Here is a 12,821-nt window from a genome sequence, read left to right on the forward strand (position 1 = left end):
ACACTTTCCAATGACCCATCTTTTATGTAAAGCAAGGTCAAGGACTTTTCTCCCCTAAAGTTCAAAGCTCAAACTCCTGAGCCTACATTTTTAAAGGTTGAGATGGGTCGGGGGTGGGGTGTGTTTGCTGTGAGCTGGCTTCTGCAGACTGATTTCTTAAGTGCAACCTACCACCCCTGAGAGTCCTGAGAGCTTGCTGCTGCCTGACTGTGGGCCTGATGCCCATCTCTGTCTGTTAAGGAGTGAATGCTGTGCCTGGGGCCTTCCAGGAAAGAAAAGCTCCCGTGTCATTCCTGATACTGTGCATCCCTCACGTTCACTTTGGAGAGTACCATTTGCCAGCAGGATCACGGAAAACTCCCTCATGCTCCCTGCAGCCTGCTCTCCACGTGGTAGCCAGGCTGATCCCCCTAAGTCCATGTCAGATAATGTCTGTCTTGCACTTATAACCCTCCAGTGTTTCCCCTCATCCAAGGCAAAAAGTCAGGGTCCTCCCCTTGGCCCATGAGTGGGCAAGAATACCACATACTGCCCAAACCCGGGCACTCTGAGAACCAAGGGGGCTCTGCTAATCCCACGGGGTAACGGTGTAAAACAGGACCCTGTGCTGAGATCCGGGAGGCCCTACGCGATTGGTGCCTGTCTGCTTCTGCAGCCTGTTTCCTACGGTTTGCAGTCACTTGTCCCCTTCACTTCCTGACTCTTCTTTACACAACCACAAACCCTCCCTTGGGCCTTCTCACTTGCTGTTCCCCTGCCTGGAATGCTGCTCTGACCACTCATACCCGCAACACTCCGCCTACCTCCCACATATCTCTGGTCAACTGTCCCCCCTTCAGACAGGCCTTTGGGACCCCTCTGAGTAACACCTCCTGCCCATCATCACTGGCATCTCCCTACCCTTTTATTTTCCTGCACAGCCACCATACCCACCAGAAACATTGACGCATTCCTTCATTTATAGGCGATTGGTCTTCCCCAGGAGAATGTGAGCCCCATGAAATAGGGACGCTGCCTATTCACCACTGAATCCCCTGCCTTTACCCCAGGGCAGGGTATACAGCAGGTGTTCAATAAACACTCATCAGGTTATGGGATGCATTCGAGTGGGGATGGTATTGTAGCACTAATTACACAACAACTTTGGGCCATGGTCCCTGCATCTTCTCATGTGACCCCCCCCACTACCTGCCGGGGTAGGACTCATTACCCCCATTTTCAGACAAGGAAGCTAAGGGTCCTTTGCTTTGCTCATCAGTTATTGACTCAGTGCCTGAAGCGGGGCAGGTATTACGTGTCAGTTCTCGAGAGGACAAAAGCCCTGATGGTACCATCCACATGGTTTTACAGATGAGAAATCTGTGTCCTGGAGAGTTCAAAACCCATCTCCCACAGCCAGTTAGCACAGCCGGGACCACACTCAGGCCCCAGGTCCCCAGACTCTCAGCCCAGTGCTCCATCTCCAAATTCACACGCCGCGTGGATCTTACCAGTGACAGGAGAGCGCTCCTGAGTCTCCCAGCCCCATGGCAGGTCCCTCAGGAGCCACCCTGGGGTAGTGGGGAGTTAAGAGTGAGACAGGAGGGTATTTTCAGGTGGCAAAACTCAAAGGTGATTAAGGAGGAGGGGAGCCCTGGGGACAAAGAATAATGGGGCTTGGCTTAAGTTAGAGACAAGACAAATAGGGTGGGAGTGCAACTCATGTGCAAATTTACATATTATAAGAGTAATTACAAATCTTTGTTATCAATCTCCACTGCTATAATGGGAGAAGACAGGGACCCAGCACATGAATCAGAAATGCCGAAATGACATCTATTAGGGCACCATTGTTCCTGACACTGTCGTGGGGATTTTGTTGTCTTCAGCTTTTGGGCCTTTAATTAATAGACAAGCCTCATCGCCGGGCTCGTTGTGTGAAGAGCTTGGAGTTGGGGTGGGGGAGGGGTGATCCAAATGCGAGGGACCATGAGGATTGTCACGATCATTATGACAAGACTTTCCTCACTGGAGATGGTGTACGGCGTTGTCGTGGAGACTGGGTGCTTATTAGTAACACGCTCATTTAAGGTTACCAGGATGTTGGCATCACTTAACCAACGCCTGTTCTGTGATCCCTGCCCAGTGGCCTTGGTGACATGGACAAAGAACAAGAACTCCACAGGGCCCGTGATGTCTTTATTCCAATTCTTCCTCTGGCTTGCTCTCCGTCGTCACAAACAGCTCATAAAAAAAGATCACCCCTCTGGGATGCTAGAAATGTTCTATATTGCGATCTGAATGGTGGTCACATGAGTGTGTACATATGTAAGAATCCACTGAGCTGCACACTTAAGATTAAGTACACTTTACAGCAGGTAGGCTATAACTTGATTTGTTTAAAACAAATTTTTAATGTCCTTTTCTTACCACCAGGAGAATTTTGTCCTTCCTGACCAAGGTGTGCGCCTTGCTCAGGTGACATCTGGAATAACATAATCAGAGGCACCGCCCCTCAAGAGGGGGCAGCAACAAGTGTCACACACCCCTGTGTGTCCGATGTGTCACAGACTTTACATTACTAACTCCTCACCTCTGTTCAGAGAAGTCAATATTTTTCTCCCCATTTGACAGATTGGAAACTGAGGCTCAGTGAAGCACAGTGGCCTGCCCAGAGCCACCCAGGTAAGTGGGATCTGAGTCCAGGTCTCTGTGACCCCTCCCTGGCCACACCTTATGTGGACAACCCTCCTTGATCAAGAGAAATTCGTCGAAAAAAGGGAGTCCAGAACAATAGCATTCTAGAATACATAGCATATGAAATTTTTAAAACCAAAAAGAGGAGTGTTTCTTGTTAAAAAAAAAAAAAAAAGATCACAAAGTAGTAGTCTCTGAGAGTAATGTGTCTCATCCTGAACACATTATTGTTTGTTCTGCTCAGTACTTTAAAAAAAATTAATTGCCTACATTGAAAAAAAAACTGCAACCTAAATTTCTACAGTCTTAAAAATCAAATCTGGCTACTCTAGGCCCACATTCCCCTGGTACACACCCTCCAGTTTGCCCTAGCCCCCACCCACCCACCCTCACTCAACAGGGTGGTGACCATCCTGTTTGGTGGGCTGGCATTCATTTGCTCTCCTACTGGGAACCATGCTCCAATTTTCCTCTCAAGAAGCACCCCCTTTCCCACTCCTCATCCAGCTCCTTTGAGTTGGGTTGAATCCAACTCTGGCTCGGGTGGTGATCATGTGGTTCATTTCTGGCCAATCAGAGCATCATAGTAATCTGTGCGTAATGATGGGCATTAGCTCAGAATTGGATATTTGACCCATTTTGAGCCCATGAGGTACAGTGAAACTCTAGTTGGGATTTGCTGTGAGAATAGCATGCTAGACTTGAACCTGCCTGGTATAGCCTGGAGCTGCTCTCAGCCATCTTAAAAGCATGTCCAACACAGAGGAGAATAGAGGTGCTGGTGTCCTTACTGAGCCCCTGGATCAAGCTCTACCTGAAGCTAAAGATCCTGTCTCTTTCTTTTGTGTGAGCCAACAAATTCCCCTTTTTTGTTTTTTGTTTTTCCTTTGCTTCTTTAACCTGTTTGAGATGGTTAGGAGCCATTTGTTTGCAAGTAATAGAAAAGTCTTCCTTAGAGAATCTCCTGGGCTAGCAGACAGCAGGATCAGGACCCAATGGGTAAAAGTGACAGAAACCTAAATTTTAACCCAAGATAAAGATGGAACTTTCCAGTATGGAATCATTAAGGAGTAGCAATATGTTGTAAAGTCCAAGTCAATGAAAGTGTTTGAGCAGACTGAAATTTCTTATCAGTGTGTCAATTTTGGCACAGGGTAGGTGGTTGGAGGAGATAATCCCAACCTTAGGTTCCTTCCAACTTGATGATCCTATGACTATCAAGAATGGAATATTCCTTGAGAAGGATTTCCTGAATACCTTAGGGAGATTCCTCCCCTACCCATGTTACCCATTATTACCAAATCCCAATCGTTTCCTTTACAACAATTACCAATATTTTAAATTTCATTTCAATTTAAGTTTATTTTTAATCTTATATTTATATTTTACTTGTTTTTTTCTGTCTTCCCCACTAGGCTATAAATTCCATAAGTGCTGAGACCTTATCCATCTTATTTTCCTGTACCTCCAGCACCTGGCCAAAGGCTTTCAATTACTTTGTTGAAGGAATGAGGGAATGAATGAGATCTCCCTGACTCTGTATTTTCTATGAAGTCACTAAGAAAGCCAGTGTCCAAGTGGAAGCCATGAGGTCTGTAGCCACTGTATCTTCTAGCTCTACTTAAAGACATCTATGCCATTTAAAGAAAGATGTCATTTTAGTAAAGGACACTGTGCCACCCATTCTCTAGAGTATTCTTCATCCCTAGCACACACACCCCCACCTTGTCTGGAAACATTTGTCCCTCCTGCCTGGTCAGCCAGCATAGGAGACAGCACTCCTCTTTCCTTTCCCCACTGTGTTGCTGGATGCTTGAGCTTTGTCACTGTTACTTAAGACAATGTGAGAAAGAAAACTCTCATTTACTGAGTGCTCACTATGTCCTAGGAGCTTTGCATATTTGATCACACCTAACCCTCACAGCCACCTTAAAAAATTGGTATTGTTCATCTTTATTCTACAGAGGAGGAAACAAAGGCTCAGAGAGGTCAAATGACTTACCCAAGGTCAAACAGATTTTCAACTTTTCAACAAACTTTAGGGCTATGGCACCCTAAGTTTGTGCTCTTTCTGTTATCCTACATTTCGTTTTCTGACTTGAATGTGTGTGTGTATGTGTTTATATATATATTTTCATTCCCCAGCACTCTTTTCTGCAAAAGGTCTTATCACTCTTGGGGACTAAGGTGCATGTGTGCGCGCGCACACACACACACACACACACACACATCAGCGTCTTTCTTTTATTTATTGTACTGGAGGAGTCGGAAATAACACAGGCTTGCGAAGAACCAAGGAAATTCCAAGTAAATTGCAAAAACGAGGTGTTGAAAAGCACACAAAGTAACTCGAAAACAATCTATACATTTCAGAACATCATGAGAGGTGAGGGTTGTGCATGAAGAGGTGTGCTCAGTAGCATCTTATACAAAATAACCAAACTCAAGTTCACTTCCTCCCCATCCAGACCAGCTTCCTGGATCCACAATCCAAACCACAGTGCCTGGGGACAAGAGAGAGAAAAAGAGAGAAAGGGAGGGAGGGAGGGAGGGAGAGATTGAGAGATTTGAGAGACAGACAGAGACAGAGAAAGGCAGAGAGACAGAGAAGAGGACTTAGATTAAGGTCCCTGCCTCTGTTCCGGGTTATTTGAATCAAGGGAACTCATTTGTCCTCAAGCATTTAATCATTTCATTCCACTTTCTAGTTTTATTCTGAGGCATTAAGAGGAAAGAATCACCATGGGAGTTAAGAGGCCCTCTTCCTCTCTCTAGCTGTTGCTTCTGGATTCCCTAACCCAAGGCCCAATGCATATGTTTGTCCAGATGGCTTGGACTCTTGGAGGCAGATTCAGCGACTCAAGAACATGGTTGTGCTTAACCTCATCAACTTGACTCAGCGTCGGTTCATCCAGGGTTTGGAGTGTGATTCCGATCAGTTTAATTTGTTTAATGAGGGATGAGGGAACGGGTCCACATTTTGAGTCTGTTGCACAGAACAGATTGGTTTGCCTCGCTCCCCGCCTTGATCATTTCAGCATTCAGAAGGCGAGCTGATCTCACTAACCCTTTTAGAAAGGGATTTTCACTCTCTTCCTCTCCTGTGAGAAGTTGGACGCTGTGCAGGGTACCAACATGGACTGGAGTCCAGGAACTGGGTTCTCAAAAGGTGTGTTTCTAAACCATGTGAACTCAGAGTACAATGACTGAATATTTAACCCACTGGGAGCCCGAACTCTAGTGTAGGAATACCTGCTCCAATAAAAGACAATGTTTAAGCTTTTTACCTAAAGCATGGTCTCCATTGTAGGGAGATCTTTTGAGGTCTGAGAATAAAATGTTAGGATTTTTATTTATCTATCTTGTTTTAAATTTCTACCTTTTGTATGTTTTATGATACATGCATATACTATATAAATGAATATATCTGCATGAGAAGGGGAATGCTCGTTTTTCTTCTGAGAGGGGCATTGATCAGAATGCCTGGTCATAGATCCAGAGGGATCAAGAGGTCAGTCTGGATTCCTGGAGTTGGGGAGTCACATGAATGGGATTGATACCAAAAGCTGCTGCTGGTGGTAGTTTTAGAGTTGTAGGGTCGGAGCCAAGCGCTAAGCCTATTGGAGAGGGGAATCTCCATCCTCCCGCCTCACTGACCCAGACAAACACTGCACCCAGGCAGAAGAGAGGCAGGCTAGGTTTGGATGTCTTATAGACAATGCTGAACTGAGAGTAGGGATGGGGGCTATAGGGGCAGATGAATGCGTTCACTCCAATCTGGAAGGGCATTACGGGAAGCTCCAGACTCAACTCCACGATGGAGAGGTGTTTACACATCAAAAAGCTCTTCGTAATAGGCATTGGGGTCTTCCTGAGACCGAGTAACCACCTTGAACTGGCGCCGGAGAAAACCGCCATAGCGCTTCTGGTTGTCCCACTTGAGCTTGGGACGGATGCGTCGTAAGAATCCCCCATAGCGCTTGTACAGGTCCTCATGGCCCACCTTATCCCCATCCCCATCTCCAGCCGCCTCTGAGCTCCTTTTGGGGTATTTGCGCAAAAAGCCCCCGTAACGTTTGACCTGCTCCTTGGGGTCCTCCTCATCGGAATCCAGTGTTCCAGCCTCCATGGCACCATCGTTCGGCTGGGCCCCCCCAATCAGCTCAGACTCTGCTTCCTCCCCCAGCCTGCCAGAGAGACCCCTGAGTTTCTCTGCCAGGCTGCTGCTCAGATCATTCTCCTCTGCTGGGGTTCTGAGAAGGAAGCTGTTTTTCTCCAGCTCCTTCAAGGAGGGCTCCGTGTGCTTCGCCAGCTCACTATAGGGCTCTTCCAAAGCTGCCTTGCTCTCCAAGTCTCCCTTGCCATTAAGCCCGAGGGTGAAGGGAGTGAGGAAAGACAGAAGGCCCTGGCACCTCTCCCACTCCTCAGCGGGCTGCAGGGCGGCCTGGCATTCCAGGGAGCAAATCTGCAAAAGACCCCAAAAGACCACAGCGGTAATACCACCACCATCAAACTGTCAAACTACAAGCCCCTGACCCAGAGAGTCCCCTGTCCAGTGTCTGAGAAAATTAAAAAAACATTACTAAGCCCTGGGCTGCCCACTTTAATGCTCCCAGTGGTACATAGAGGTAGGTGACTTTGTGCTCATGTGGAGGATGAAGAAACAGACGTGGAGAGGTGAAACAGCTTCCCCAAGGGCACATGGCTACAGGTGACATTGGCAAAACTGGAAATAAGATCTTCCCATAGCACTCTGCTGTGCTCACCCATAATCATCCACTTCTGACTCCAGAGGGAATAGTTGGTTCTCCCAACCTTTCCTAGGTGTGAAGGATGCTGCAAACACTTTATGGAGACGGACAGAAGCAATGCAGAATGGTGGAAAGAACACATATGAGGGGATGTTTAAGGGTTCATCAAACCTAGAGGGATGATAGTATCTACTTCATAGCAGTGGGAGGAGTTAAACATGATGATGGTGATGATGATGATGATGATGATGATGATGATGAAACAATGACCACAATGACAATACTAGACAGTACTGGAACTTGGACCCAGGTTCTAATGCCATGAGTCATCATGTTTAACCACTGGGCTCTTTTGAGATCATATATGGGCAGCACCTGGTGCACTGTATGCATCCTAGTAAAGAGTGGCTAGAATTGTATATTTAATATTTTGCATCCTCAGTTCATGGAATCACCCCCATTTTGCAGATGAGGAAATTAAGGCTCAGAGAGGGGGTTCCAGGGTCATGGAACTAGAAATTGGCAGAACCAAAGCTCACATTCTGTCCACCGCACCCTGGTACCTCTACTCTAGCTTGTCTGCTGTCATGGGAGAGGCACAGGGAGGAGTTTGACTCAAAGTAAAGCCAGCAAGGCCAGCCAAGAGATGCTAAAGCCCTAGGAGAGGAGTCAGGCTCGGATCCTGACAACCAGATCCTGGTATCTAGGGGTGGTGATAAGAGCTCCTTCCCTGCGAGTGACTAGATTTGGAGATGCCTATCAGCCTGGTGGTGAGAAGCTCTGAAAAGTTCATCTAGGGCTGCTGACTCCCAAAGTCAGCACCACCTCATAAATGACACTCCTTGTTACCAGGCAACAGGCTCCCTGGAAACCTGAGCTTCGGTCCCAAACCTGAGTGAACCCATGGTGGTAAGATCTGGGGTGGGGACAGGAGGCTGGAAAACAAAGTCCCTGGCACCCAGGCTGACCACGGCAGGACATGCCTTGCACAGGTGGGATGAGTCTATAGGACAGGCTCACAGCTGCCCAGGCCTGCTACCTTCCCTCTCTGGGCTCCACACACAGATGGTCCCTTCCATCTGTGGAAACTCACAGGAGTCCCTGAAACTCACCAGGGGGTTGATGGGTTTGGGCCCATCCTGCGTCTTCACAACACACAAGGAGCACCGGGACAGGCAGTCTGCTGTGGTGGAGGGGAGCGCAAGGAGGCAAGCAGCCAGCACCAGCCCCTGCCACGCCATTCTGTCTTGGCTCTTCCTGCTGGAGAGGGAGAAAGAGGAAATTAAATCTGTGATTGCCTACTCTGTGGGGTGTGTCCTGAGCCTGCAAAGCCAGCTCCTGCTGGCAGCGCTGCACTGCAAGGCAACCGTTCTTGTTCCAGTGGGACAGTCAAGACAACAGAGGTCCAGGGAGGAGCAGTGGGTACCCAAGGCCAATGGTCAAGCAAGGGAACTAACATGTGCTGAGTGCCTGCAATGTGCTAGGAGCTTTCTTACGTGTTCACATTCAATCTGCACAACAGCTCTTAATGTGGGTTGTGCTATTAGACAGATGGGAAAGTTGAGGCTCAGAGAGGGGAAGTGATTGCTCCCACAGCTAGGAAGTGGACAAAGATCTGTCAGGCATCAAAACCCACTCTGACCATGCACCCAGCCAGTAGACATGTGGCTATCTGCTCCTCTGTGTTCTCTGAGGCTTCCATCCCCTTCCCTTTTCCCCTGCTCCCCAAGCTGTCCCCAGCTCAGTCCTTTCTGCTGTGGACCTTTCCCACCCCAGCACTTCTCCTTACCGCGGCCATAGCTCCACCTTCACCTGTCTCCATGCTGGCCCCCTGCCTCCAGCTCCTTCTCTGGTCCCTCCTGCCCACCTTGAAATGCCTTTCTCAGCATATCAATGCTGGGATCAGACCCATTGGGCTGGGTCAGGTCTGGCCCTTCTCCTAAATGTCAGGGACACCCTCAATTCCATCCCTACACCCAAGTCTTCAGCTCTGGGTTCCGACCACATCCAGCTACCTGTAATTCCCCTAATGAATGGATCAGCACCTGTCCCACCTCTGGCCCTTTGCATGCTAGTCCCTCTTCCTGGAAAACCCTGCTCTCCTCTTCTGTTACCTGTTGTTTAGGTCCTAGAGTAGATATCACCTCCTCCAGGCAGCTTTCCCTGATCTCCTAGGCTGGAAGTGATGTTCCCCCTTGGTATTATCCCAGAAACTAGTGCCTCCTCCATTAAAATAGTCCACTAGTTGGTAATTACCTATGTGAGTCTTCAGACTTTGGTTCCATGAAGGCAGGAGCTGTGTCTTGTTTTCATCTCTGAAATACTTTCTCTGTGTTCCTCAAACATGCCAGGCTTGCCCCTACCTCAGGACCTTTGCACTGCCTGTTTCTCCACCTGTGGTACTGTGGCTTCAGATTTCCACATGGCTCACTCCTTCTTGTAACTGAATGAATTCAGTGTCACATCACCAGGGAGGCATTTGCTGACCCCTGCGTTTAGCACAGCTTATTGGGTCTCTCTCACATCCCGTGCTTTGTTTGCATCAGAACACTCACCATCTCAGACTGTCCTACCGTTTGATGCTTGTTGTTGTTGTTGTTTATTATCGTCTCCCCACTAGAGTATTAGCTCCCTGTGGGCACAGACCCTAACTGGCATAGTCCCACTGTAACCAGCACCCACAAACCTGACCAGCATATAGTAGGCCCTCAATAAATCCTAGGCAGATGAATTAATGCTTCACAAAGAGTCTATTAAAAGCTGTCCCTTTCATAGTTAGCTCCTTATAAACCAAATATCAAGATGCAAAGCTGTCAAATGGGAGCACAGCGAAGAACTCCCAACTGGAAATGGACAGTTTCCCCAAGACACCACCCCGGGCATGGCTGCCATGCTCTTCCCACCCTGGTGCCTGTAGTCTGCAGCCTCCACCGCTGCTCTCAGGTATGGCTGTCCTCCCTCCCCTCTCCCAATTCCCCTTCCTGCACACTGCCCTGTTTCCTCAGGTGATGAGGGGGGTTAGAAGACTCCACCCATGGCCCCAGGGCCCCATGCCATAGCCCAGAGCTAGTCTCAGAGCACACAGTAGGTTCCCCTCCAAAGCATGCCTGACGAGGAGCCCAGCCGCCATTGATGGAGCCCCTACTGTGCTTCAGGCCTTGACTGAGCCCCGTGTCTGTCATCTCATTCATTCCTCCCCGTTGAGGACGGCACTTTCGGTTCAGTGAATTCCCCATGCCCCGCCATGAGTGGTGAAGCTGGGGTGCAGGCACATTCTGTTTGACCCCCCCACACATGTGCCCATAAATGACTACAATTTCTAGAACCACTTTGATTCACTAGCAGCTGAACCCTCTGTGAGGCCCAGAAGGCCCCATGCACAGAGCTGTTACTTGTATGTTATTCTCAACCCCCCTGCCATCTGTGAGAGGTGGGCATCATTATCCCCACTTGGTAGACGAGAAAGCTGGTGCTCAGAGAGGACTGGTGAATCTCCTGAGGTCACACAGCAATTAAAGGCTCTTCTGCCTCTCTTGAGGCTGGGCTAGGTCTGCTCCCCTAAGCAGAGAAGCTCAGAGAAGAAACCTCGGGGAGCTGGACCTGTGTCCATCCCACGCCTCTCTCCTTCCTCAAGTTTCCCTCACGCTCTATCAACGGCTGAGCGGATTTGGGTTCCAGGCCAGTGAGCTGTGCCATTTATGTGCAGATACAAGGCCGGCAGCTCATGTTTTCTCTCCTATCAGCGATGGCTGGGCTGGCCTGGTACAAGGTTAGTAATGTCTTGCTCATCCACGGGGGAAGGGCAGCATCGCCACCCTCTAACTCCTGGCCAAAAGCTTCCCGCCCAGCTTGGCTGCTACGGTAGGAAGCTCGATTTGAGATCTCGTTGTCCCAGGCAAATACAGTGTCAGCATCCTTTCTTTTCATCCATTTCCTTTATATTTAATAATGATAGTTCTAGCTGATCTGATGGTTGGTGAGCACTCAGGCTGTTCTGAGTGATTCTCATGAATGAACTCATTTATACTCACGGCAACTGTGTGGAGTGGGTACTGTTCATGCCCACTTCACAGATGAGGAAACTGAGATAAGACACCTGCAAAGACTCTAGAGCTAGTAAGCAGCAAAGCTGGGATTTGCCCCCAGGCAGTCTGGCTCCAGAGCCCCAGAGCCCCATAGCCCACCTTCCTAACCATCCGGTACAGCCCCAGTCCCTTCAATGCACCCCCTCCCCAGCCTCCAGCTCCTCCCTCCTGGCTCCAGAGCCGCCTCAAATTTTGCCCCTGAGACTCCCTCCACACAGCAGCCAGAGGACAGTTCTGAATGACAGTGTGACTGCACCCTGCCCTGCGTCTGAGTTCTCCATCCCCCCAGCCAGGCCCCTCCAGGGCTTTCCTGCCGAGGAGAGCTGCCATCCACCTGGCTCACTGTGTGCACGGCCCTGTGCTGAGATCTGTTCATATTTCAATGTAACAGGTCCTCGTAACAACCTCCAAAGGCTGGGACTGATATTCTCCCCATCCTGCAGTGAGGAAATGGAGGCACAGAGAGGTTACATCATCTGAACAAGGAATCCCAGCAAGGGCACAGCACCCAGACTGGATGTGAGCTCCGTCTGACCTGGACCTGACCAGACCACCTGCAGTTCTACAGCGAATGCCCCCTGTGCCCCATTGCCCCAAACTTTGGCACATGGAGCGCCTTTCTCATGCTGCCCATCCACTCCGCTCTCCCTCTGACCTGGCTATAACTCTCCTTGTTCTTCAAAACTCAGTCTCGGTGGCCTCCTTCAGGAATCCTGTCTGGATTAGGGTCCTCTTTTGAGCGCTCACAGCTCTCTATCAAATAATTGTCTCTTTCTGAGTCTCCTGCCAGCTCGGACTTTGTAAGTGCAGAGTCCCTGGGGTGAAAGAGTATGTGTTTGAAGATGGCAAGGAGGCCAGGGGGATGAGGGAGCACAAGGGAGGAGACGTGGGCAGAGGCCAGATGGTGTCAGCCCTTGCAGGCCAAGGTGGAACTTGCATTTCATTCTAATGTGACGGGAAAACTAAGGCAGTTTGAGTGATTGATGAATGAATGGCTGAATGAACGGTGTCCCTAGTGCCGAACGCAAGGTTAGAACAGGAACAAGAGCTCCACACGTGTGTGTTGAGTGAATAACCAGGCAACCCTGGAGCTCTCAGGAGGCCCATTTGAATTTTTCTGGCTCATACTTTTGTGCCCCCAGAGAAATCTCACAGGTCTGTAGGGCATCTAAAACCAACACCTGCTAAAGAAATTGGCAAATGTTAATGAAACCATGGAGTGGGTGAGGGGAGGAAAGAGAAGAGGCAGATAGGAAAGGGGAGACAGGAGGCAGGGGGAAACCAGACCAAGAGAGTGAAATAAGGGGGT

The 12,821-nt window shown here is 49.1% G+C and overlaps 1 protein-coding gene across 1 annotated transcript; it reads right to left on the bottom strand.

The window, feature by feature from the left end:
* Positions 1-6,438: 6,438 nt before the first annotated feature.
* Positions 6,439-8,668, bottom strand: PDYN (prodynorphin; the record flags this gene model as incomplete). Its single annotated transcript, XM_081256861.1, has 2 exons — positions 6,439-7,141; positions 8,540-8,668. 2 exons carry the CDS (start codon positions 8,666-8,668, stop codon positions 6,506-6,508), a joined length of 765 nt encoding a protein of 254 aa, XP_081112987.1. The 3' UTR covers positions 6,439-6,505.
* Between the last annotated feature and the right edge of the window lie 4,153 nt (positions 8,669-12,821).

The sequence above is a fragment of the Mesoplodon bidens genome, assembly GCF_964165515.1.
Source record: "Mesoplodon bidens genome assembly, chromosome: 15".
In the NCBI taxonomy this organism is placed as follows: domain Eukaryota; kingdom Metazoa; phylum Chordata; class Mammalia; order Artiodactyla; family Ziphiidae; genus Mesoplodon; species Mesoplodon bidens.